Source organism: Mya arenaria, chromosome 6 (assembly GCF_026914265.1).
Source record: "Mya arenaria isolate MELC-2E11 chromosome 6, ASM2691426v1".
In the NCBI taxonomy this organism is placed as follows: domain Eukaryota; kingdom Metazoa; phylum Mollusca; class Bivalvia; order Myida; family Myidae; genus Mya; species Mya arenaria.
The window spans coordinates 79,255,783-79,282,875 of record NC_069127.1 but is presented as its reverse complement, the minus strand read 5'-3'; the positions used below and the strand labels follow the sequence as shown (position 1 = coordinate 79,282,875).

The following is a 27,093-nucleotide window of genomic DNA, read 5'->3' as shown; positions in this document are numbered from 1 at the left end:
ACATTGGGAATGGGGTCCAATACAAGTCAGAAAGCAAGCCCACTGGATTGCAATTGCAAGAACCTGATGATTAATATAACTTGTCATAAGCTAACATAGTGTCATGTTACTTCAAACATCAAATATTGTTATCTTTAGAATTGTTTCCTTGCAAATTTCCACAATCTTTATAAATCTTCAAACTAAAGCTGCCTTGGAATGATGGCCAACCCTTAACAAGTTGTCAGACAGATCCCCACAGGACTCTAGTGTTAGGACCTACCCTGGCCTTCTCCGGTGTGGATGTGGGGGTGGAGTCGGTCTTCACTCGCTTCATGATCATCTCAAGCCTCTGTAAATACACATGCTTCATTATAACCAATGATAATATCAATTTTATTGTAAAAGGAAGACAAAAAATTTTGTAGTTAATTAAAAACTTTGATTATTACACCCAATCAAAAAGTAATCCAAATACTTTATCAAATAAAAGGGGCATAACTGATGTAGTAAGGGCAATACTGATGTAGTAAGGGCAATACTGTGGTAGTAAGGGCAATACTGTGGTAGTAAGGGCAATACTGTGGTAGTAAGGGCAATACTGTGGTAGTAAGGGCAATACTGTGGTAGTAAGGGCAATACAGTGGCAGTAAGGGCAATACTGTGGCAGTAAGGGCAATACTGTGGTAGTAAGGGCAATACTGTGGTAGTAAGGGCAATACTGTGGTAGAAAGGGCAATACTGTGGTAGAAAGGGCAATACTGTGGTAGTAAGGGCAATACTGTGGTAGAAAGGGCAATACTGTGGTAGTAAGGGCAATACTGTGGTAGTAAGGGCAATACTGTGGTAGTAAGGGCAATACTGTGGTAGTAAGGGCAATACTGTGGTAGAAAGGGCAATACTGTGGCAGTAAGGGCAATACTGTGGTAGTAAGGGCAATACTGTGGTAGTAAGGGCAATACTGTGGTAGTAAGGGCAATACTGTGGTAGAAAGGGCAATACTGTGGTATGTGGTAGAAAGGGCAATACTGTGGTAGTAAGGGCAATACTGTGGTAGTAAGGGCAATACTGTGGTAGTAAGGGCAATACTGTGGTAGAAAGGGCAATACTGTGGTAGTAAGGGCAATACTGTGGTAGAAAGGGCAATACTGTGGTAGTAAGGGCAATACTGTGGTAGAAAGGGCAATACTGTGGTAGTAAGGGCAATACTGTGGTAGTAAGGGCAATACTGTGGTAGTAAGGGCAATACTGTGGTAGTAAGGGCAATACTGTGGTAGTAAGGGCAATACTGTGGTAGTAAGGGCAATACTGTGGTAGTAAGGGCAATACTGTGGTAGTAAGGGCAATACTGTGGTAGTAAGGGCAATACTGTGGTAGTAAGGGCAATACTGTGGTAGAAAGGGCAATACTGTGGTAGAAAGGGCAATACTGTGGTAGTAAGGGCAATACTGTGGTAGTAAGGGCAATACTGTGGTAGTAAGGGCAATACTGTGGTAGTAAGGGCAACACTGTGGTAGAAAGGGCAATACTGATGTAGTAAGGGCAACACTGTGGTAGTAAGGGCAATACTGATGTAGTAAGGGCAATACTGTGGTAGTAAGGGCAATACTGTGGTAGAAAGGGCAATACTGATGTAGTAAGGGCAATACTGATGTAGTAAGGGCAATACTGTGGTAGTAAGGGCAATACTGATGTAGTAAGGGCAATACTGTGGTAGTAAGGGCAATACTGTGGTAGTAAGGGCAATACTGTGGTAGTAAGGGCAATACTGATGTAGTAAGGGCAATACTGTGGTAGTAAGGGCAATACTGTGGTAGTAAGGGCAATACTGTGGTAGTAAGGGCAATACTGTGGTAGAAAGGGCAATACTGTGGTAGTAAGGGCAATACTGTGGTAGTAAGGGCAATACTGTGGTAGTAAGGGCAATACTGATGTAGTAAGGGCAATACTGTGGTAGTAAGGGCAATACTGATGTAGTAAGGGCAATACTGTGGTAGAAAGGGCAATACTGTGGTAGTAAGGGCAATACTGTGGTAGTAAGGGCAATACTGTGGTAGTAAGGGCAATACTGTGGTAGTAAGGGCAATACTGTGGTAGTAAGGGCAATACTGTAGTAGTAAGGGCAATACTGTGGCAGTAAGGGCAATACTGTGGTAGTAAGGGCAATACTGTGGTAGTAAGGGCAATACTGTAGTAGTAAGGGCAATACTGTGGTAGAAAGGGCAATACTGATGTAGTAAGGGCAATACTGTGGTAGAAAGGGCAATACTGTGGTAGTAAGGGCAATACTGTGGTAGTAAGGGCAATACTGTGGTAGAAAGGGCAATACTGTAGTAGTAAGGGCAATACTGTGGTAGAAAGGGCAATACTGATGTAGTAAGGGCAATACTGTGGTAGAAAGGGCAATACTGTGGTAGTAAGGGCAATACTGTGGTAGTAAGGGCAATACTGTGGTAGTAAGGGCAATACTGTGGTAGTAAGGGCAATACTGTAGTAGTAAGGGCAATACTGTGGTAGAAAGGGCAATACTGTGGTAGTAAGGGCAATACTGTGGTAGTAAGGGCAATACTGTAGTAGTAAGGGCAATACTGTGGTAGAAAGGGCAATACTGTGGTAGTAAGGGCAATACTGTGGTGCAATTTATCTCATGATTTCACATGGTCAAGATATCAAAGGCAATAACAACTATTACTTAGTTTAATCCAGATTGATAATAATTGAATATATGTCTGCAAAGGTAAAAAGGCAACTATAGTTTACTTTGAAAGGTGCATAACGGATGCAATTCACCCCTGTACACTGTCACCATGTTTATCATTATTGTATAATAAATACTTATGCAATTGTCTGCACAAGACACAAACCTACTAAATGTCAAAGGGACATAACTCTCAAGTTACTGAGGCGATTCACCCCACAATTGAACTTGCCTGAGACAGTAGGCCCAGTAGCACTGTCATCAAGTTTCAACATAATTGGATTATAAATACTTCAGTTATTATCAGCACCATGCCCGTACCTTTCTGCGCTCATTCCTCTCCTCCTCTTCCCTCTTTGCCCGCTCCGCCATTTCCTTCTCGTGACGTTCAGCCTCCTCACGGGACTTACGCTCCGCATCCTCTTTCTGAACAAAAAAGAGAAACCATGTGGGCCACATTTAAGAATGCATAAAAAAATATTGTCTTCCAGGACTAATCATCATACATTTTCATAAAATTTGTTATTAGGAAAATGTGAATGTCAGAACAGTGTGAAAACAATCCCAAATACTTCAAAAATTGATTACATGCATTTTTCCACGTAAGAGCTTAACATAGTTCAAAATAATGTATGTTTTAAATAACTCTCTTTAAAAGTGCATAGATTCTTAGATTTTGTATATAAAAAAATCTCTGGTCAATATTCTATGGAAATTAATCCTACAGCTAAAATGTTATTGATTAAAACTCCTTGTTTTTTTAGCAATTACTCAAGTACATTCTATGCTCTTGAATATCTAGAAATATTGACACAAGGTTTATATCAACACATTCTATGAAAGAAAGCACTTAAGAAAGAAGCATACCTACAATATTTGAATCACGTTGTACTCTTATGTAGTTAAATGATATGACACTGAGAAAAATCTATTGGGCCAAGAAATCAATTTTCTTGGACTGCGAGCACAATTTCTTTCGCAGTTAATGTCGATGAGCTCACAGCGAGATCACCTTGATCAGCTGACTTGTTCCTTATCATGTGACATGTTTGTGTCATGTGATCCAAGCATGCTAACAGCTCACCCTGAGCACAAAAAACTTACCGCCTGTCTCTCCTGATCTGCTCGCTCTGCCTCCTCTGCCTTCCTCTTGTCCTCCGCCTCTATGGCTTTTCTCAGGCGCTCCTCCTCCAGCTGTCTCGCCTCCGCGGCCAGCCTCAATGACTCCTCCTCATCTCTCCTCTGTCGCTCTTCCTCAAGCTGCTGACGCTCTTCTTCTTGACGCCTGAAATAAAAGAGCAATTATATAAATAATGTAACTAATTAAGGGGAAAAGTGTTATTTGCAACAATAATATCAACAAAGGAGTCAGCTAAGACTGACATTTTTTTCAAGGGTCTTGATTTTATGCGGTCTTCCTCAATTGACATAGGATATTTAGATATGATATTTATTTTCATTTTATGTTCAACATTTTTTTGAAACGAAGTCTTATTTTACAAAAGATAAATTTAAAATTTCAGTATTGATACTTAATTTATCTAATGAGACAATTCTCAAGACATAAGACCCCACATACTCTAGTTCCTCCTGCTTGAGTCGTTCAATCTCGGCCTCTCGTTCTGCCTTCTCCCGAGCCAGTCTCCTTCTCTCTGCCAGCTTAGCCTTGTACTCTTCCATCTCTCTCTCCTTGTCAGTCTTTGGCTTAGCTTCAGCCTTAGCATCAGGCTTAGGTGAAGGTCGGGCTTCCACTGAGGATGGCTTGGGCTCAACCTTGACTTCTGAAGAGGGCTCTGGGGTAGCACGGCCTTCTGCTGGAGTAAGCTCCTCAACTGGGCTCTCAGTTTTGGGCCTCTCCTCAGTTGGGGCCTCTGTCTCTACCTTCACCTCTGTAAAAAGAAGAAATATGTGAAATCATATCATCAAATTATTCCTGATTAACTCTTAGTCAACACGAACTTCATTTATTCACCTTAAGGACAATGACCTGAGTAAGAGGACTATACTCTAATAACTCTGCACTTTTATGTTAATCATATAGTGTTACAACTAAACTTAATAAATAAATAATCAATCAATTTCATTGCTATTCATTATAATCACAAAGAAGTAAAATGAATAAGTGTACATCATGGTAAACTGTAAAACAACGCCCGTGCCACCTTTGACCTGTTCAACCTGTATTGAAGGTGTAGCACAAGCATCAGGGGCAGAGCTGGGCCACATACAATAGCATATGTAAATGACTGTAAGCTAAAGCATTCAACTGTGACCACATCCACCTGTATGGAAGGTCTGGCACAAGCGGGATGTGTACCAGAGGTGGTGGGACTGGGCTACACATGTAGTAAATGAATGGAAGTTAAAGCACTCCCCTGTGACCTTGTCCAACTGTATTGAAGGTATGGCACGAGCAGGAGGCGTACCAGAGGGGGCAGGACTGGGCTACACACAGTATAAGTGTAAATGACTGCAACTTAATGCACTCCCCTGTGAACTCATCCACCTGTATGGTTGGTGTGGCACGAGCAGGTGTGCCGAAATCGGCAGAGCTGGGCTACATAAAATGTGACTGTAAACAAAAGCATGCGTCTGTGACCTCGTCCACCTGTATGGTGTGTTTGGCACAAGCATGGGGCGTGTGATGGTGCCAGGGATGGGCTACATACAGTAGCATGAGTAAATGACTGTAAGTTAAAGCACTCACCTGTGACCTCTTCCACCTGTTTGGTAGGTTTGGCACGAACATGGGGCGTATTATGGGGCCGGGGATGGGCTACATACAATAGCATGTGTAAAAAACTGTAAGCAAAAGCACTCATCCGTGACCTTGTCCACCTGTACTGTGGGTGTGGCACAGGCATGGGGTGGAGCCGAGCTTCATACAATAGCATATGTAAATCACTGTTAGCTAATGCACTCACCTGTGACCTCGTCCACCTGTATGGTTGGTGTGGCACGAGCGGGAGGCGTGCCAGAGGGGGCGGGGCTGGACGACGTCTCAGACGTATCCTCGGAACTATCCCTCACTCGCACCTCCACCTTCGCCTTGGCTGGAGAGTCCTTCACCCCTGCCTTCTGCTTCTCCCTAACTGGTGTTTTTGCCTGGGAGAAGGGAAATGATAGGAATGGTGAACATTTTTTTATATGCTCAATATTAAGTATTGATTGTGTTCTCATTAACCTGAAGCAGATAAGATCTTGTAAGAACATAAATATTATATATTCAAATATATATTTAAACCAAATTACAACTGCTGATATGTCTCTGAAGTATTTCTACTACGTTTGTCAGATAATATCAAACACAAGAGATTTTGTGCATTACCAATTTTAATTAGTCAGCCTTAGCCAAAAAAAAAAATCGAGCGACAAAGACAAAACATACTTTAACACTGTCCTTATGGCTATAATAAGGTCTTAAATGCCTTGAAAAATTATACTTGAAAAAAATGTGATCTAATGAATATAAAACCAATTGATTTTGAGTGGAAAGCAAACTATGAGTAACTGTCCCAAAAATATTGAATAAGCTTTTTCCTTGTTTCTAACCTAATGGCCTGTAGCAATCATATAATATTGCATGGATATTGATTAAATATAGACTCCGGGGGAGGCCACAACAGCTTGGTGATATACCACAAAACACACCAGAGCCTGAGTCATGGTCGGCCGGTACATTAATGAAATGAACAGGGGGAATTTATAGCTCCTGTGATGGTGATGATGATGTAAGGACAACATGGTGAAACACAATTTGAGCTAGCTATAAAAACAAGCACAAAACACAACACCATGGTGATGTAGGGAAGTCTTAATATTCTACCATTAAGAAAAATTCGCCAAGGCAGCAAATATTGTTTACTGTCCAAAAATTCTTTTAAGTCCAATTTATTTTAAAAATAAAGAGCTTAACTGAAAGACAATAGGAATTGTTATTTTATTTTTCAGGACCACATAAATGCAATCTTAATAAAATTTTATCTTTAAATGAAATGTGACAAAGATGAATTCGAGTGAAGAAAGAAACATCCGTTCATGATACAACGGCAACAAAACATAGGCTTGTTCAGGTCACTGCAAATAGAAACAATGTCCTAGCATGTCGCTGTGCATACATGACAAATGTTTATTGCACAAAAAATGACAATAAAACTGCTGTTTAAAAGGAAAAGAACTTTGAGGATTGTGTGCACCTCACATTTATACAATTCTGTTCTTCATGAATAATACAATGAATGTAGTAAAACATCCACGACAAACAGTGCGTTACATGCAGCCATAAAACAACATCATACTCAAACTCTTACGGTAAATTTGGTGGCCCGCCTCCGAATGAGAAGCTTGTAAATACATGGCAATTACAACTATAAATGTAGCATGCACTCAAATCAACATTCTTGCACTCCTTAAAATCATTTATTATTTTAAGTAATAATCTTGTAATAAGCTGAACATTTCTGTTGCTTTTCAAATGCAATGTTTTAAAGCGTATTCAAAAGCTTTCAGTTAAATGTTTGGTTAAGTCATGCAAGAAGTAAAAGTATTTGTGATGGATACAGGACCATTTCCGTTAACATTTTTCCCAGTCCCCGTGGGTACATGTGATTATTGGTACAGCTGATCGATAGTTAATATCCCCAGTGCCACCGTAAATCATCTGTTAACTTGCTTGTTAGCCAGAACACAAGTTTTAAGCATGGATATGACTACATGATATTCTTTGCTTAGTTTCTAACAATGCACAATCCTGCAAAAAAAAATTTTTTAACAAACATCTTCAAATTTTTGTTCTTAAACTTTTTTATTCTGTTCACTTCATAATTATTATTATTCCAGATGTACATTGTATCATTCTAACTACTCTGGACTGCATTATAATCAATGAGCTTTTGTGATGCGTTATAAGGTAAGCTTTTGTACTGCACAAGGCAAAGCATTATTCTTAACTGTTACTGTCAAGCTTGTTAAGTTTTACTTATTTCTATACATATGACTGTGCAGTGAAATGTATAAGACCATCTCCATTAAAAAGCCAAAATACTGCATCCTATAGTACAGTGCCTGTTACACAGCACCCTACTGTACATCAGTGATTATAACACTGCGCCCTACAGCCTGTTACCTGAGGTTTAGTGGCCACGGGGGCCGTGATAGGGCCTGACCTTCGAGCTACCTGCAAAAACCAGCCAGCTCACCATGCATAAAGCTTTCCCTAACATGCAATATTTTAATAAAAGTGTATTCAACTGTGTTAGTGTATTTACATTTTTAGTTGTCACTCAATACAAAAAGATGAGTGTAATTATTAAATGAAATTAAATAAAAAGTTTTTTTTGATGGGATCCACATGAAATTAATGTCCATACACATACTATTCCCCTAAAAGACTTGCAAGTATATAAATGTACCATTGAGTTAAAATGGCGACTTAAAAATAAGGTAAATGTTACAAACAACACATCCCTAATGTTAAACTAACCTTGACAGGTGTGGACTCCTTGACTGGCTCCTTCTTGTCAGGTGAAGGATGTGAAGGGTGCTTGGGAACGGCCATACGCTCGATGAAGGAGCGTGACAGTCTTGGTGGAGGCTTGCCCATGTCCTTGCTCTCCTCGTGAACCTCAGACTTGGTCATACGTTCCTTCTCGCGCGCCAGTTCCTTCCGTTCCTCCTGCTTCTTCTTCACTTCCTGTCTCCGTTCTTCGATCTTCTTCCTATCATATGGACGCGGCAATGTTGCAGCCTTCCTCTCCTATACAACCAAGCTTTTTTTATTTGCCAATGTCAATCATCTGATGCAGTAGTTAAATTTAACATTATATATCTTACTACAATAGTGATGCAAGTTATAACATCATAGAAACCATGCTTGTTGTTATGATGTTACACTAATGTGGCCTTATGTTGAGAAAACACAGAGGAAACAAACATGTTCATTACAGACATACACAAAAAATATTCCATTATCTAAAATTCATGTTATTGTTACCTTGGTAACACAACAATGTTTAACATATCATACCTTTCCATCAAACTTGTCCTCTTCCTTCCTGGGGACCCCACGACTCTTGCTGCCGTCTGAAAAAATCACAAAGTGCAGTTTTAAAACTTCATCAATACACAGTGATATCTCGAAAAGGATCAACAATAGATAAAGGGTTGATAAAGGGTTGACAAAATGATTTAGAAAAAAATCTTCACCAGTTTGCTTTATAAATCATACCAGTACACATTACAAAGAAAAAAGCAAACTTAAGAACATTAGGGACTGCAAAAAACAAGCTTAAAGATAAGTGCATTGTTTGCGAATTGTGATCATATCGATTTTCTGCATGTATATCTAAGCAATCACAGATAGCACCATTTCATACCTCTAGGGCCCCTATCTGTACTTTTACTTCTGGACGATTTTGGGGTATCCGTCTCCACTCTCACAAAGCTGGGCATTGATGTGGCCACACTTGATGGCCGTGGTTTCCGTGGTGATGTTTTACTTGGATCTCGCATTTTCACGCCAGATGTGAGATTCACGGAGCTTTTGTGCCTAGTGGGTGGGGCGGACGCTACAAAAGAGCGACCTAGGCGGTTTTCGGGAATGGTGTGTAGTGCTGAGGTTGCCACGGTGATGGAAGGACGGCCATATTGGATGAAGGATGATGGGTAGGGTTGGGATTTGATTGGTTGGTAGTGGGAAGGAAGTGGTCAGGGGGAGAAAAAAGAAAGAATAAAATTCAATTAATAATTATCATCTGAAAAGTTTGAAAATTTTATTAAATTCTGTTAGCCTCCACCTCTGAGTGATTTTTCCAGATATATGTAGGATATAGCACATCAAAGCATGCCAACTTAATTCGATAATATTCTTCGCCATAAACTGAAGGATCTTTCACTTCAAGCATGCTTAGAGCATTGGAAAATATCATACTACAGGGGGCTTAATATCGTCATATCCCCGTAAAGCTAGGACCTTAATGGAAAAGAAACAACCACCAGAAAGAAGGGGCCATTATCTCGACACAGCAGCACCAACACCACACCAGAAAATACATCAACCAACATCTCACCCTTGCATTATGACAGGCGTGATCTGAGGTTGACTTTACATACAGTTAATGTAGATTATACCGCAAATATAAAGCATGCATAATTTATCAACCTTCACACATGACAATATTGATAGCAGTAATACTGGAAGCCATGCAAAGCTGTACGTGCTTCTCTCAGTCTGAAAGGATTTCCTTTGTAACAAACAGCTTCATATATTTAGATGCAACAGAAGGGCAGACGCTATTTTCTGTCTTTAAGTTTATCTATTTATAAATGTTTAAGGTTATTTCAATAGTAAGTTAATATATCAGTTATATGTGTGACCTTATATGTCACAATCCTGAAAGCACCCTGCATGCAGACTTTACAGAAGAATTGAAAGACATTTTCCGATACAGTATATTATTTTTTTTATATTGTTATAAATATTAATTGAATATACACATAGTTTAACAAAATTCAAAATTTTCAATTTAAATAATATATCGCAATTTTGAATGTACAAGTAATTCAAAATAATTATGATTGGCAATTTATCATCGTATATATAATGTACAGTTAAGGCCAATAAAGAATGTGCAGCTTATTATTCCATGTGATTCATGACATACACTATGCTGTTGGTCAGTTTGACTATGTTGTTGGTCAGTTTGAATGACGATATCAGATATCATGGTCAAGTGTTGAACATTTCACTGAAATGTAAGTGATTATAAAATAGTTTAAGTCTTGATGTAAATTAAGATGGTGCAAACAAGTCATCGCTTTTATGTGCACAGAAATAAGGTCATGCAAAAACAGACTGAATGAAAAAAACAATGTCATGCAGATTAGAATTTATTAGAACTGAGAGCAAACTGTTTTAAATTCATATAGAAATATGAACAGTTAACACAGTTGTCCACTCAGTTCATGATAACTTGTGTTCAGGGAGGCAAATGTTTTTTTGTTCATCACTGAAATCAAGCATAAAACCAAACAAAAATATAAAACCCTACGCCGCACATTCTTATTTCGCCTTATTCACTTGACATGATAAGTTGCCTCCCTTACCGATAACGGACTCGGCCCCTGATTTGAGACCCATGCCCTTGCCTGCGGTGTTAATGGCCCCCGATGAGGAAAATTCGGGGCTCCGTTTGTGATATAGCACGCTCATGGACTGAGAGAGCTTTTTCGAGGGTGGGGAGTCCCCGGGATAGCCTAGATAAAACAACAGGGGGTAACGGTACAACATCAATGTGGCAACATAATGCAGCATTGGGCAACACAATAATGGGCATGTGCTTAATATTTAAATTGTGGCTTTACTTAGGGAGCTCTGATGTTGCCATTTTTGCTTACTATGCATTTTGCAACAAGCTCTTTCAAACACTTGTCTGTTTTTCTCCGCCAAACAATCAGCTTTACTGAAAAATATTTAATGACTGTGTGTAGAGCTATGAGGCTCATTAAATATGGGTGTATTGACACTAATTTGTGCTCCCATACAAAATTCCATTAGTTAACCAAACTAACTGCATAAATATTTAGCATTTCATAAATAACCTTAAATTTTGTTGTTACCTTTTTCAAATTAAATTTCAAGGCAACATCAATGCTCCCAACATAATCAAATATGCTCATTTAAATGAAAAATATTATACTTAAAGCAAAATGCATTTTATGCTAACGATATGAATACGTTAAAACAAGGAAAAGAAAAATTGTTGCAATTCAAACATCAAAATGCTACTGAAACAGTATAAACAGAATATACAGCTTGTAAGGGGGTAGAGCGTATAAAGCATGTTCATACACAAGCACATGAAACTAATAGGGCCCTGTTTCATTGAGATATAATATAATCTAAGTTGTTGACCTTATGCTGCCTAATAGTGCTCATGGACACACACAAATTTAGAGGAAGACTGAATACAATAAATATTCTAATGATATTTTTTTGAAACTGCAGTTTTCACAGTTTATGCCCAAAACGGGGTTGAGCCTGGGATTACACAATCTTAAAACATTTTATTGAAACAGGGCCTCGTATATAACAGCAAGTAAGATTCTACACGATGTCAAGCCTGTATTATTACTATCAAATTACATTTGATTCTTTGAGTTATCTACTATCAATTCTGACAAATGATTTAACTGCAGCTATGTATTAATAGGCTAGGAAGAACTACACAAGCGGATAAAACTGCGTGAACAGAAAGTTGTCTCAAACAATATTGAGACGCTCAAAGAATATATGTTAGTTGACGAATCATTTAACAAAACAATCTTACTACGATACAGAGTGCTTCCATTTAGCATATGTGGCAATTTTCAGAATTTAATTATCTTTAAGAGTTTTTAACTATTTTGGGAATTATGGTAGAAATGATGTTTTGGCAAGCACATTAAAGGTAGTATAGGTATATTTTACTTATTATTAAAAATAAATTTTATAACTACTTTCAATGTCATGCTTAATAGATTATGGACTATTACAGCATCTTTTAGAAAACACAAAACACTACACACTACCAAACACATCTGTATAGATTGTAGCAACACCTTACACAGTGATTAGGTCTAGCTTAAAACAACAGTTTGAAAAATTAACATAATTGTGACATCATTTTGTAGTTTGTGTTGAAAAGAATGAGATTTCTGTTGTTTAGTTACATTACAAAGGGGAATAACAAATGCAACACTTGTGTGTTTCTCTCAGACAAACAAGGGGTAAAACCATTACACAGCCAGAGTTATGGGCCCTGCTGCACATGTGGGTATTGTCTCATGCAACATGTGTACCAAGTATTATTTCAATATCCTAAACATTTTTCAGTTATGACTAACAATAAAGATTTGCATAACAATGACATCAAGGCCATTATAATTCCTCTACTTCTTTTTTTTCAACAACAGACAATCTGATAACACACAAAATGACTCCACATATTATTTGTTAGTAACAGTATACAATTAATAACTCGGTTAATCAAGGCAGCTTGACAAACTCCTCAGTTTTTTCGTAAGATTTTTAACCCAAAACAGCCCCATTAATTCATTTCTAATTGTACTCACTGAAGACTATATAACTGTTTTTAATGCAATTTAAACACACTTTTTACAACAGTTACGGTACTAAAGGCTAAAGTTTAAAGCTCTCAATGCTGATTTCAGGAGTCCTAAAGTTTAGAACCCCTTATTACTGTTGTACCATGTCTTTACAAAGGAGTATGTCAGAGTTTTTTTTTACCTCCGTGGAGTAGAAAGTTCAAAACAACATGTCAAAATGCTCAAAATTCAGTAAGACATTCAATAAATTATGCATCATATTCATTCAAGAAATTCTGTTTAATTGAAGGACAATATAAATTTTATGGTATTTCACCTTTCAGAAGATAAATTTCAAAATTTAGTCAGCATGCAGTGTTAATTTGCCTTTTTTAAAACAAAAATGCATCAGAATCATACATAACTATGACCAGAATTCTTTACACTTTACAGTAAAATATTTGTTTTAAAGAATGGCAGGCACATGCTATTCACAATATGATCGAGATGGAGACTTGCAGCTATTGAAATGTAATGATTTTTTTAAAATTACATATTACCTATCATTCACTTTTATCCCAACCAAAACTTAAAGGGGTAAAATGGAAAATAAAATGGTATTTGGCTTTCGGGATTTTACAACAAAACTAATGATATAACAGCACCATTCCCGTAATATAAATAATTTCATTGTAAGAATAAGTTTGTTTAAAGATAGCATATTAAATTATCAAATATTTCAAATATCTTAATGTCTGTCATAATATTACTCTATGTTTGTTATATTCTGTTTATTACAATATTAGTTGTAATTAACTTGAGCCTGAGCACCTGCAGAACATTAATTAATTTATCACCTGCATTTATGGCGATTTGTATTCACACTCAACCTAATTCCAAGAAATCTCATTAATAGTATTCAAAGCATCAGACAATAAACTGGCTATAAATTTCAAACCCTGATACAATTGTTGTTTAATAAATATCCCATTTCAGAACAAAATAATTTTGCAAATTTTATGACCAATAAATGTTCTGCAGACCAGACAATGGTAAATTCATTACTATTTGACATGTTGTAATTGAAATGAGAAAGAGAGAAAGCTAGAACAGCGAACATACCAATCCCCTGTGTAAGTTTGTTAATATCTATGCAACAGTGCCGGCGTACTACACTGCTTGCCGACACCGCACGGCGGTTAAAATAGGATTCAAAATCGTAGTTGTTAGGAGAGCGTCTAAGCGTGCTCTGGGAGGAGGAGCGCCTGGCGTCTAAAGTGAAGCACACTTCACGCGGCGTCCGGCTTCCAAAGCCAAGGACTGTCCGACGCCCACCTTTGCGACCATGTGTCTTCCACTGCTCATAACGTGTTAACCGCTCCTTCGCTTTGCTCAGAATAGCCTCCTTCTTCACCTATAAATCAAAATAATTCAAAACAGTTGTAAGAAATGAACTAAGATCATATACATATCCTTGGTTTAACATTTAAGTACCAGCTGGAGGTGTCAGTTGACTTTCAAAATCCCTCACAACTACCAACTTGGCCCTTAATTTTCTGGTTTGCCACAGGGACTGCCATTTCTTCATAACAGTGGTCAATTACATGCCCACAAGCCCTGAACTGGTAAAATGTTTGTTGTAATGGCTTAGAATCTGAAATTTACCTATTGTTTTTCAAGCAAAGGAGAATTATATGTCAGGCTTGTTGATCAAAGTCAAATTTTCTCTTCCACCTTTCTACCCCTCACCATCTGCCCATTCCACCCTCACTTAACTTCACCACTTTTCTGGGACTCACCCTATCTATCTCCTCCTGCAACCTCTGTCTATCCTACACCTGACTGCCTCCCACCCTGCTCTTCTATCTGTCCATCCCACCATCACTTTTTCCCCACCCCTAGTCTGCCACTCACCCTATCCGTCTCCTCCTGCAACCTTCGTCTATCCTCCACCTGTTTCCTCCGTTCCTCTTCCCGTCTCTTTAAATCCTCGATTTTCCTCCTACGAGCGTCCAACTGCTTTTCCCGATTTTCCTGCGCAAGTCGCTGCTGTTCCCGCATCTCGTCAATTTTCCGTTGCCGTTCCTCAGCAAGTTTCTGCTGGGCCTGGCGTATTCGGTCCTCACGTTCCCTTTCCTTCTCTTTTCTAGCAGGATCTGAAGCAGAGGATTTATGAAATCATATAATGGGCGTAATAAGCAGTTCTGGGTGTTGAAAATGATATTAGAAAAGTAATGGAATGGTTATGAGCACTAAAATGAGAAATGATTATCTCTATTCATTTTAATATTTTGAACGTTTTGTAAGCTTTTAAATTCATTAAGCGACTTGTTAACTTTTCAGCAGTGTATTGATATACTATGTCTTTACTTTTATGAAATGTGTTTAAAACTGAAACAAACATACTATATTAGTGAAAATACATATACGGTTACTCTAACTTCATAATTTTTCCAATTACAAATTAATGCTATTGTAATATAAACGCCATATATATGCTAAAGGCTAATATACATTTAATTATTAGCTTGATTTCATGTTTAAAGCTAAAGCGTTATGAAGTTTGTCCTTTATAATATGCAACTGAATACTCTCCAATATACTGATGTCTTTTTCTACCACTAATTTAAAAATAATAGAGCACATCATAAGATTTAGGCTAAAACACAGCACAGTTTGACAAACTAATAATTTTCAAGAAAATATTTTACTTTCTAACCACTTATAAATCCTGAAAAGAGTGCTAAAATACCAAATTCTATTGCATACGAAGTCCATGAATATGTTACATCCTGCATTTTCAAATCATAAGCAGATTCAGAGGGGCGCAGTTCGTTAATACACAATACTACACTGTTTTACACTAAAAATAATCTTGGGGAAGGACCCACATTTAAACCATAATACGCTTTGGTTTTGAGTGGGAGGCTTCAAATCCAAAATTGGGACCTCTAATGTCAAATTCTGGATCCGCCCTGCTAGTGAAACATAAAGACTATATTACTGTTTTGAATGCAATTTAAACACACTTTTTACAACAGTTACGGTACTTAAGGCTTAAGTTTAAAGCTCTCAATCCGGATTTCAGGATGAATCCTGAAGTTTAGAACCCCTTATTACCAAAGGTGCTCGTCACATTGCCTGGATACAGTATGACATATATTTTTATAAATACATTATATTTTTTATATTTATTTATATATAATACTAATTTTCTTTCATGAAAAATTGTGGAATAATTTTTTTAATGACATGTATTCACTATCTTGACCAAAATAAATAAATAATAAAAAATAAAAATAAAAAAATATTAAAAAAAAATAATATGAAAAATAATGTATTACTGTATCCAGGCAATGTGACGAGCACCTGTGCTTATTACTGTTGTACCATGTCTTTACAAAGGAATATGTCAGAGATTTGTTTACCTCTGTGGAGTTAAAAGTGAAAGACACTACACATGTGAAAGACACTTCATATGTGAAAGACATAACATCATTAAAGTAGCCATTCAGAACATTAACATGCAAAATATTGAGATAAAAAATAATTATAATACTTTCCGGAAAAATAACCACCAATTTGGTTTGCTACCACTCATGACTAAATAATCCATCAAATAGTAATAAATCTGACAACTATGGGCCAAGCAATCTAACCAATAGAAAAGTAATGGTTACCACGACTATGGACCAAGTTAACCATCCAATGGTAAAGTAATGGTTACCATGACTATGGACCAAGTTAACCATCCAATAGTAAAGTAATGGTTACCATGACTATGGACCAAGTTAACCATCCAATAGTAAAGTAATGGTTACCACAACTGTTGGCCAAGTTAACCATCCAATAGTAAAGTAATGGTTACCACAACTATGGACCAAGTTAACCATCCAATAGTAAAGTAATGGTTACCACGACTATGGAGCAGGTTATACATCCAACAGTAGAGTAATGGTTACCACGACTATGGACCAAGTTAACCATCCAATAGTAAAGTAATGGTTACCACGACTATGGACCAAGTTAACCATCCAATAGTAGAGTAATGGTTACCACGACTATGGACCAAGTTCTACATCCAATAGTAAAGTAATGGTTGCCACGACTATGGAGCAGGTTATACATCCAATAGTAAAGTAATGGTTACCACGACTATGGAGCAGGTTATACATCCAATAGTAAAGTAATGGTTACCACGACTATGGACCAAGTTCTCCATCCAGTAGTAAAGTAATGGTTACCACAACTGTTGACCAAGTTAACCATCCAATAGTAAAGTAATGGTTACCACAACTATGGACCAAGTTAACCATCCAATAGTAAAGTAATGGTTACCACGACTATGGAGCAGGTTATACATCCAATAGTAGAGTAATGGTTACCACGACTATGGACCAAGTTAACCATCCAATAGTAAAGTAATGGTTACCACGACTATGGACCAAGTTAACCATCCAATAGTAGAGTAATGGTTACCACGACTATGGAGCAGGTTATACATCCAATAGTAAAGTAATGGTTACCACGACTATGGAGCAGGTTATACATCCAATAGTAAAGTAATGGTTACCACGACTATGGAGCAGGTTATACATCCAATAGTAAAGTAATGGTTACCACGACTATGGACCAAGTTCTCCATCCAGTAGTAAAGTAATGGTTACCACAACTATGGACCAAGTTCTCCATCCAATAGTAAAGTAATGGTTACCATGACTATGGACCAAGTTAACCATCCAATAGTAAAGTAATGGTAACACAACTGTTGACCAAGTTAACCATCCAATAGTAAAGTAATGGTTACCACAACTATGGACCAAGTTAACCATCCAATAGTAAAGTAATGGTTACCACGACTATGGACCAAGTTAACCATCCAATAGTAAAGTAATGGTTACCACAACTATGGACCAAGTTAACCATCCAATAGTAGAGTAATGGTTACCACGACTATGGACCAAGTTCTCCATCCAATAGTAAAGTAATGGTTACCACAACTATGGACCAAGCGATTCATCCAATAGTAAAGTAATGTTTACCATGACTATGGAGCAGGTTATACATTCAATAGTAAAGTAATGGTTACCACGACTATGGAGCAGGTTATACATCCAATAGTAAAGTAATGGTTACCACGACTATGGAGCAGGTTATACATCCAAAAGTAAAGTAATGGTTACCACAACTACGGAACAAGTTATCAATCCAATAGTAAAGTAATGGTTACCACGACAACAGAACAAGTTATTAATCCAATAGTAAAGTAATGGTTTCCACGACTATTGACCAAGTTATCCATCCAAAAGTAAAGTAATGGTTACCACAACTGTTGACCAAGTTATACATCCAAAAGTAAAGTAATGGTTACCACAACTGTTGACCAAGTTATCCATCCAATAGTAAAGTAATGGTTACCACGACTATGGACCAAGTTATCCATCCAATAGTAACAACCACTTTGGAAAACTTACCAATCTAATAGAATAATGCAAGTTATGATGACTTTATGACTGGCATAAAGACTGTAATTGTAACACATGTCCAACAATTGGCTAAATGGGTTATATAAAGATTGATGTTTTATAACCCTGTAAAAGGTATCCATCTGATCATAATCAATATTCCCCATACATCACCGGTCAGCTGTTGCTCATTTGTAAAACCCTTTATGGCCTTATCTTCACTTCGTGCAACCTGTCTTCATAATTTGGCAAACATGAAATGGTAACTTATATTATAATTCAATTAATTCATTACTGAAGCCTTTTTGGCAACAAAGACAGTTGGTGTTCTTACAAATATATGTACACTGCCAGGATAAGCTGAGGCAACTTGACAATACAAACTTGTACGAGAGTCAAACTGTCAGTATTGCTCAGTTGAAGTTATTATTGTTATTTTAAAGTTTGTGCAATTTGAAGTAATTTACAGGGACGAAATGATTGGAAATTGAACTGGGCCAAGATATTCTGCCAATACACATATTTTTCACATTTTTTTTTCAAGCTTAGAATGTAACAATCACTAAAAAGTTCTGAATATACTGATAACTGTATTCTGAGCTATAAGCATGATTATGGAGAACAGCCACAGCCGAGTGCCCTCACCCCTGACAGTGTGAGACCACTAGACAACTGTACAAGTGCTGGAACATCTATAAGGATGGAACTGTAAAGAGCTATCATTGTTCTTATCAGGCAGGAATGCCATCAGACATGCAGGTATGCTGGCAATGAACTTCACCCCTCCTACCACTAATTTTCCTTGATTGTATACATATTTCTTTGAGGACTGTTTCCCCCAAGACCTTGTGAGATGTAATCCCAGTGTCATCCACTCGGCTAGATATAACCAAATGACTTAATACTGATTTATCAAAGCTTGATTGTGAAGATAGCTGAATGCTCATTAGAATCACTCTCGTGACCACTCTTACCCTCAAAATCACATTGGAAATGTCTTTGGAATAAACTGTTTGCATGCTTATGTATGTTATGTTTTGTAGAATGTTTTGGTTTGCATTATTCTAATGATGATCAATTTCTAGTAGATTTTTTTTTTTCAAATTTGGCAACCATTCCAGAAAACAACTGGAAAATAACAAAATAATCCAAACCGTTTTATGTTAGGTTCCAAAGATTATCTGTTCAGTTTAGGAGGCTGATTTTCCAGCAGACAATGAGTCACGCCTGATCAATAGGGAGAGGATAGTGATATCAATAACATTGTGCAACAGGACACTATGTCTCTGGAAATGTTCCAAACAGTTTAAATGTCAGGTCTGCACTTTGGTAAAGACATAACTGGACACTAACAAGTAGCTGCACTGATATCATATTTCAATGAGAACTAAATCATTGAAGGCAATTCAGTATAAAAACTATGCAAAAAAAAACATCAAAAGTTCCAGAATTTATGTTGAATGCCAAATTACATACTTGTTCTGAGCATAAACTTAACATGCCTACAAAATTTATGACATCTGAAACCATATCCAAAGTGATATCCACATAGCATTGTACATTGAAAACTTCCAAGTAGCTAAATTTCACCCACCAATAACTTAAAAATACACTTTACATACATGACAGGTAGTCCAAATCCTGGCCCCTATAAGCCCAATGACAGTCAATAATAACTTTTACAGGATGGACTTATGGAAAAAAAAATCAAAATATTTATCGACGTATGACCCTGTAACTCACCAAATTCTTAAAAAAACCCTGCAAGGATCACCAGTAGTATATATTATATTCAAGGAACTTCCTAACACAATAATTGAATTAGATATCTGCAAGCAACAGTAAGTATTCCTTTACTTTCCATATTATCCACAGTGGTCGAAATTAACACAAGCCCGCAAGCCCTGCACTGGTAAAATTTCTTTCAGGCTTGCTCGAAATCTGAATTTTATCTAGCATGGCTTGTTCAAAAATTTGATGCCAAGCAATTGTATAAGAATCTGGGCATGTTAATCCAAAAGTCTAATTTCGATGACTGAATCCATTATTACCTGAGCTTGCATAGCTGAACCAGCTGGTCTCGCTATCACACTCACTGATGGCTGGCTCAAACCTGACATGGTGATGCTCCATCCTTACTCTAGACAAGGTAACCTCCCATACAGGCCCTGGTGGAACGCTTCCCCAACCTCTTGACGTTACACTATCCCCAGATTTTGAAGTCAAACTGCCCCTGTCTATTCCTGACACACTCCCCCCACCCCTTGTTGTAGTACTAACCCCCGCTCCCGGGGTCTCACTATTCCCGTCCCTCGACTTCACGGTACCCCCTTGGACCAGCTGTTGCAGGATGCTGCTACTTCGTTTACTGTTACTCGCCACTTTCAACACTCAGCTAAACCCTCGCATTCTTGTATTGGTTAATTTTGCTTTATATGAGATTTACCTATTCTCTTTTAATAATTCAAACTTTTTTACATCCTACAAAATTTCAATATTTGGCCAAACAATAAAATATCAACTTTTTCAAATGAAGGCAAAGTCAGTCTGACAACATGTCTCCAAGTGTCACCAGAAAGCAAAGATTGCAATTTTCTGAGTCCTGTGCCCCATCCATCACAGATGTTTCCTGATTTTCCAACACAACGCAAAAGGAGAATTTCCAGACTGTGTACATCGAGGCATCGGTCTGTGGAAGGCCATGTTCTTACAGAGAATCAATATGTTACACTATGGCTACTAGATGTCCCCAGATACATTCTCCATTCACTCAACATTCTCAGAAAAAAATGCTGACCCTGCTGATTTTATCTTAGTATCCTAATCATCCTTTCATTAGAGAGAGAGGCTAATTAGATTTTAATACATTCATCACTTTTTCCCTATAGAAAATAACAAAGACTTTTGCAAAGTTTTCATCACAGAACACATTTCAGTTACAAAATTAATACAGAAAAGTCCAAACACTTGTTCCAAAAGTGAACAATCCTCCCTCCTTGTTTGGGAAGTTTGCCTATTCTGGCCAGGCAGCCTGGAACAGTGCTTTATCAATCAATATCATATGAAAATGCCCTAAAACATCGATATTGCGCAACCACCAAAGCCAGCCTGAATCATCGAACTATTCCCAAAATCTTCGAGAAAACATGGGAGCACTTTTCTATATATTTCTAGTATATATTATGACTTTGATCTTGTGGAAATTTCCCAATATCTCCTTGTAATGTTAACAGTAAAATGAAAAGATGTCATGTTATTTGACTTTAATGGAAGTATGTGCCTTATCAGCTACATGAATAAGAAGCAGCCCCCTGAGTTCCAGCAGACATTTTCTTAAGTTAAAGAATTAGTTGAGAGCTTGATTAGCTTCCAAGTGACAGAGGTTACAATCTTAGATGATAATTATTTCTCTAAAGAACTCAATCTGTAATATGAACAAAATTAAAAAAGTTAAGTATCCAATTCTTTGAAAGGAGTGGGGTTCATCATGATCTCACAGAATGAATGATATTTCCACTATTGAACCATGTCTGGAAAATTTGGAAAACTCAGTGAGTGTCCAACATCTCGGTATCGATTCTTACAATTTCTGGGGAACATCATCTTATGCAAACAGATTTTAAGGAAGTTTGCAAATTTTATGCAAATATTTAACCATATCAGACCCAGGGATACAGAGTGCAGAATGGTTTCCACAGACGAGACATGCGCAGCTCAACTCCACCATGGCGGAAAGGACAGTGGACATCAAAAGCCAAAAAGACTTAAAAGTAAGTGAGATTTATTTTATATTAATTCATTGTTATTATTATTATTATTATTATTATTATTATTATTATTATTATTATTATGTTTGATTAAAACTTGTGACTTAAGACTCAAAACTTAAGGTGATGCTTCAATGATCAATTTACCATTTGTTAAATTTCCAGGTGTTCCAAGAGTAAGTTGACAAAAATAAATAAATAATATTTTAAAAAGTTTGGTTTATCAAATCTTTAAGCATGATACAACTATAAGACTAAACAAAAAAATATATAACCACTAACAGTAATTTAAATAATTTAAATGAGGAAAAGAGTCAAAAAGAGAAAATCAGAAACTCCTATCAGAATGTAAAAAAACCCATTTTATCCACAATTCTTATCAAAACAATGCTGAGTTTAAAGAATGCAAAACCCATCCTATAGAACAGATGCAGAGTGATTGGATAAGGATCTGTACAAAACCCTTTTTTTGTGGGATTAAGTGAGGTGAGAAAAATTGGGAGTAAACAGAATGTTGCATATACTATACTTTGAAGATTGACAAATCTAAAGACCCTTCTACCCTTGTAATTGGGTGTACTATCTTTGGACAAATTCTTTAAGTATTATGCACCAGTCAATTGTAACCACGGCCCCCCCAGGTCCGGGGGTATACCGGGGATAGCCGGGAAAATGGGCCGTGTTTTTACCTTTCAGGTGACCCCGCAGTGCCTGGTGAATGCGGTGGTTTTGTCTTCACTTTAAATATAGCGGGAAATGGGCCTTACCTAGGGTCCTTGGGCATTTGGAAGGGAATTTACCATTTGTTCGACCCCGCAGGGCGGGGATTTTAGCCGGGGTTGAATGGACCGAAAGTCAAACTCCCCGCTATTCCCCGGACCTGGGGGGCTAGGTTACATTTGACTGGTGCATTAAGTACACATGCTGCAATGAAAATCAGTCACCTTTATAGGTGGCCAAAAAATCATTTTGCACAAACTATCTAGTAAAGGTTAAAATGAATTACACATGCTTATGCATTAAAATTTAAAAAAAAATAATATAATATATATTTTGCATCAATCAATACTGCCATTAAAAAGCTCCCTGTTCTTGACACATTTCAATGTCATTTGAGCATATCTTTAAACTCTATATTTTAAACGGTGCAAAGTTGCAACAACAAAACAACATAACATAATAAACTAACAGAAAACGACAAACCATTTGTTAAGCATTATACAATTAATTTAATTTTTCCTTGATTATTTATAGGCGCTACATTTAAAATAATTTCAATAAACTATATAAAATCTGAGGTTCGTGCGTCATTGAAGTCACATGAAAGTCACATGAAAGTTACACATGTATGTGAATTATGCTTAAGAGTACAACACGCAACCGTGAGATTATATTTTATTTTAATTCAAGATTTTGTGAAGTCACATGAGATGATATTAATATAATTATATAAATACATTTTCACTTAGCTGCTGCCAATTAATAATAACTCGGGCAAATCAACCACTTACAATGAACTGCCTGTGTTCTATATTTATCCTCAGATGCCAGTGAAAAATCGGTAATAATCCATTTTTGAAGTAAGCGTAGAGTTTTATGATTGGTCCATTATCCAATTATATTGATCTCCTGATCTCCCGGCCTCATCACCTCATTTCAGCCAAATTAGCTTTGTTTTTTGGCATCACAGTATCATAAATTCAATCTTGACAAGTTTTATTACAAATGAATCCAAATTTCCGCCTTTGTGATGTTATAGAATGTCATAAAGTTAATGGAACAACATATTCCCCAATCATAAAGCAAGGTCACTGGATGAGCCTACAACTACTTCATTTACATGAAACACTAGTAAAACACCAGCCCTCACAAATCCACCTCAAAAAGATTGGCGGTTCCTAGGTTGCAATGAAAGTCCACAACGTCTTTTCAGAAGGCTATTAACAACTATTGTTTTAATGGGCACTGTCCATTTATTCACCTGAAAGCTAACAAGCTGTGCCGCCCAATGGTCAATTATCATTTATTTCCAAGCTTCATGTGTCCCTTAGCCATCCATTAAAAGATTGAGTTGAAATTCTACCTCAGGGGGAAAAACACTTAGTTATCTCTCAACAATTAACCCTCGACTCTCTTTGAAACAAAGAATCTCATCTAAACAGAAAGCAGAACGATTCCTCTTTATGCAATTCAAGGTTACTGTGCACTGAAAGATAACATTGTTCATTCTCATCATATGGGACATATGTATATATACATAAGTCAATAAAAATCATCAAACAAAACTTCAACATCAACTCCAATCAAAAATGCGAGAACAAAATCCAAAATGTAATCAATTACAGGTATTTCATAATCATAATCACAATACACATATAGCAGTACGTATTGCCAGCACTTCTGAACACTATTAACTGAGGTAAGGTCCTGGAATGTTGGCAACAACCGTTGTATATAACTGCATTGTCTCGGAACTTATCTGCTAAGAAATGAAGAGGAAAGAAAGTCTGAAGTAATACATCTTGTCATTTACGGCCTTCACAGCAGGTTTTCACAAAGGCCACTAACCTAACAGTAAACTTGCTGCCCTTCCAAACCAAAAATGCAAAAGTACAGATAAAACAGATTGTCTACAAAATAACACAAGCATTCACTTTTTAATTGCATTAAAAGGTTTCAAACATACTTGCAAAGAAAATATGAATCTCGAAAAGTCTCCTATTGCCTCTCCCTGATCAAATATTTAACAGAACCTTTCATAAGGTACCACGTATGCGCAAGAACTTTTAATAACGCTGAAATTTCACCACTCGACACAAGACAAATATCATCAGGCAACAGTTGCACCAGCTAAATTGCTTGAAACAATGAACATCAAGATAAACATATGAAGGAAATGAGTTCGATCTGCAGAAAGATAATCGGGCAACAGCGGTACCAGTTAATTTTCTTGGAACATTGGGCATGTTCTAAAACCTGGCCATTTAGAACATGCCGAAACAATGAACATCCAAGATTAACAAATGAAGGAAATGAGCTGGATCTGCAGAAGATAATCAGCATGCATCATCAAACCTTTACTTCTACACTGGCTTGCTGAAGTCATTGTTTTCATGTTTCATGTATTGTGGCAATGAATGTTCTGCTTTCACATGCTTCATTCTTATTGAAGGTCAACGTAAGGATGAGAGTGGCACTTGGTACAGGTGTAACCCTCACACCAAATAGTTAATGGGTTTGTGCCCCACCAGGGTAATGTGGCATAGCTGGTATATTTATTATTCTTAAACCCAAGAGGTCATGGCTTCGATCACCTACCGGGTTAATGTAACATTGCTGGGTGTAATCCTCACACCCAAGAGGTCATGGGCTCCAGCCATACCAGAGTGAAAGTGGCATAGTTGTTATGGGTGTAATCCTCCCACCCAAAAATTCATGGGTCCAGCCAACAGGGTGAAAGTGACACAGATGGTATGAGTTTAATCCTCACACCCAAGAGGTCATGGGCTCAAGGCCCACCAGGGTGAAGGAAAAAAGATGGTATGGGTGTAATTGCCACACCCAAGAGGTTGTTGGTTCGAGCCCATCAAAGATGAAAGTGGCTTAGTTGGTATGGGTGCCATTCTCTCACCCATGTGGTTATGCGTTTGAGCCCCATCAGGGTGAAAGAGGCTTAGTTGGTACTGATGTAATTGACTCTCACCCACTAGGTTGTGGGGATGAGCCCAACAAAGGTGGCTTAGTTCAGGTATGGGTTTAATACTCACACCCATAGATCATGGGTTTAAGTCCACCCAAAGTGAGTGGAAATGGTAAAGTTGGTATGAGTGTAATTCTCACACAGAAGAGGTCATGGGTTCAAGACCCACGAATGTTATGTGACATTGTTGGTATCGGTGTAATTCTTACAACCAAAAATCGTTGGCTCGAGCCATATCAGGGTGAAAGTGGCACACTTAGAATGGGTACAATTTTCTCACCCAAGAGGTTGTAGGTTTAAGCCTAATCAGGGGTATGGTCGCTTGGGCTCCCAAAAAGGACCCATTTAGTAACTGGCTTCTACGCTACATATAGCTCATAAATAATTTTAGATATTTAGCTGAAATGGATTTGTTAACTTACCTAAATGTAATTGGTGATTGCACTTTAAGATCCAAATCAATCTTTATCAATCTATTCCGAGACAGTCGACAAATGTATAGCAAAGAACAACCCCGCAGATTTAATATCAGACCACGTGCATTCAGTCAGGTATGTATTGTGAGCCAATGTGAGGTTACGCTCATCCACATGTTACCAAGGTCATGGTATTCATTATTCCTGAACAGTTTATTACATTTTGCATCATTGAACATATTGACCAAGATTTAATACAAATCTGACTTCAGGAAAATCAACCTTGAGTATATCAGCTGTCGACAGTTTGCAAATAATATGACAAAAACAAAGTGTGCCTAAATGCCTTAAAAGCATAATACATTGAGTTAAAGAGAAATGACTCAATTTAGAAGGCGTGGACTCATTTTGATCTTATTATGCATCCCTGGGACCCTCAAAATATACTGCATGGGAGTCACACTCTGGACCCCAATCTGGACAGTCACAGGAAAAACCCTGTACACCTACAAAATTATTAGAAATCTAGCTATATAACACCTCATTTTTTTGCTTTCTTAACATGGTTCCAACTAGAGTTAACCAAACAAATAAACCATGCAATGCTACAAAACATTAATCTTATTTGATAAGCATGTAGCCATTGTAGGATATGACCAACTGTTGCCTTAACTTTATGTAATATCAAATAAACATGGTTTTACAAGTGTAACATTTCTTCTTTTTCATGATTTCTTGGAAGAGGAATCAATTTCAGTTACTACAACTTATGTGTCATAGGTTACTTCCCTTGAACTGCCAGTATTACTGCAACCTTGCTCTATATTCTAGAACTTTCCATTAAGGATTGAAAATTTATAACCATGTAATAATCTAAGCCAGTATTAACAACAAATCAGATAAGTATTCACATGATACCCTCAAAAGGTTATATCAACCTTAAGTTCTTTCTTTTCAATGGCACACTTCATAGATAAGATTCAGT

At 37.3% G+C, this 27,093-nt stretch overlaps 2 protein-coding genes across 11 annotated transcripts in view; one reads left to right on the top strand and one right to left on the bottom strand.

Annotated features, from left to right (window-relative positions):
• Positions 1-27,093, bottom strand: part of LOC128238257 (ensconsin-like) — a 67,793-nt gene that overhangs the window by 14,599 nt on the left and 26,101 nt on the right. For 4 of the 10 annotated variants that reach the window (XM_052953964.1, XM_052953968.1, XM_052953967.1 and 1 more), the window contains 11 exons: positions 14,675-14,916; positions 13,883-14,174; positions 9,052-9,243; positions 8,703-8,758; positions 8,160-8,432; positions 7,803-7,853; positions 5,602-5,782; positions 4,257-4,566; positions 3,782-3,962; positions 2,999-3,103; positions 263-331 (listed from right to left, as the gene is read on the bottom strand). In XM_052953964.1, coding sequence (XP_052809924.1) covers positions 263-331; positions 2,999-3,103; positions 3,782-3,962; positions 4,257-4,566; positions 5,602-5,782; positions 7,803-7,853; positions 8,160-8,432; positions 8,703-8,758; positions 9,052-9,243; positions 13,883-14,174; positions 14,675-14,916 — 1,952 coding nt within the window. Of the gene's footprint in view, positions 1-262; positions 332-2,998; positions 3,104-3,781; positions 3,963-4,256; positions 4,567-5,601; positions 5,783-6,987; positions 7,021-7,802; positions 7,854-8,159; positions 8,433-8,702; positions 8,759-9,051; positions 9,289-10,780; positions 10,931-13,882; positions 14,175-14,674; positions 14,917-23,503; positions 24,356-27,093 lie in introns of those variants that run through there. The other 6 variants (XM_052953965.1, XM_052953970.1, XM_052953973.1 and 3 more) reach the window with 6 other exon arrangements.
• The window catches only part of LOC128238260 (uncharacterized), a 49,404-nt gene continuing 44,288 nt past the window's right edge, over positions 21,978-27,093 (top strand). Inside the window, exon 1 of the mRNA XM_052953979.1 lies at positions 21,978-21,995. The gene's annotated coding sequence lies outside the window, so the exon portion shown is untranslated. The remainder of the gene's footprint in view (positions 21,996-27,093) is intronic.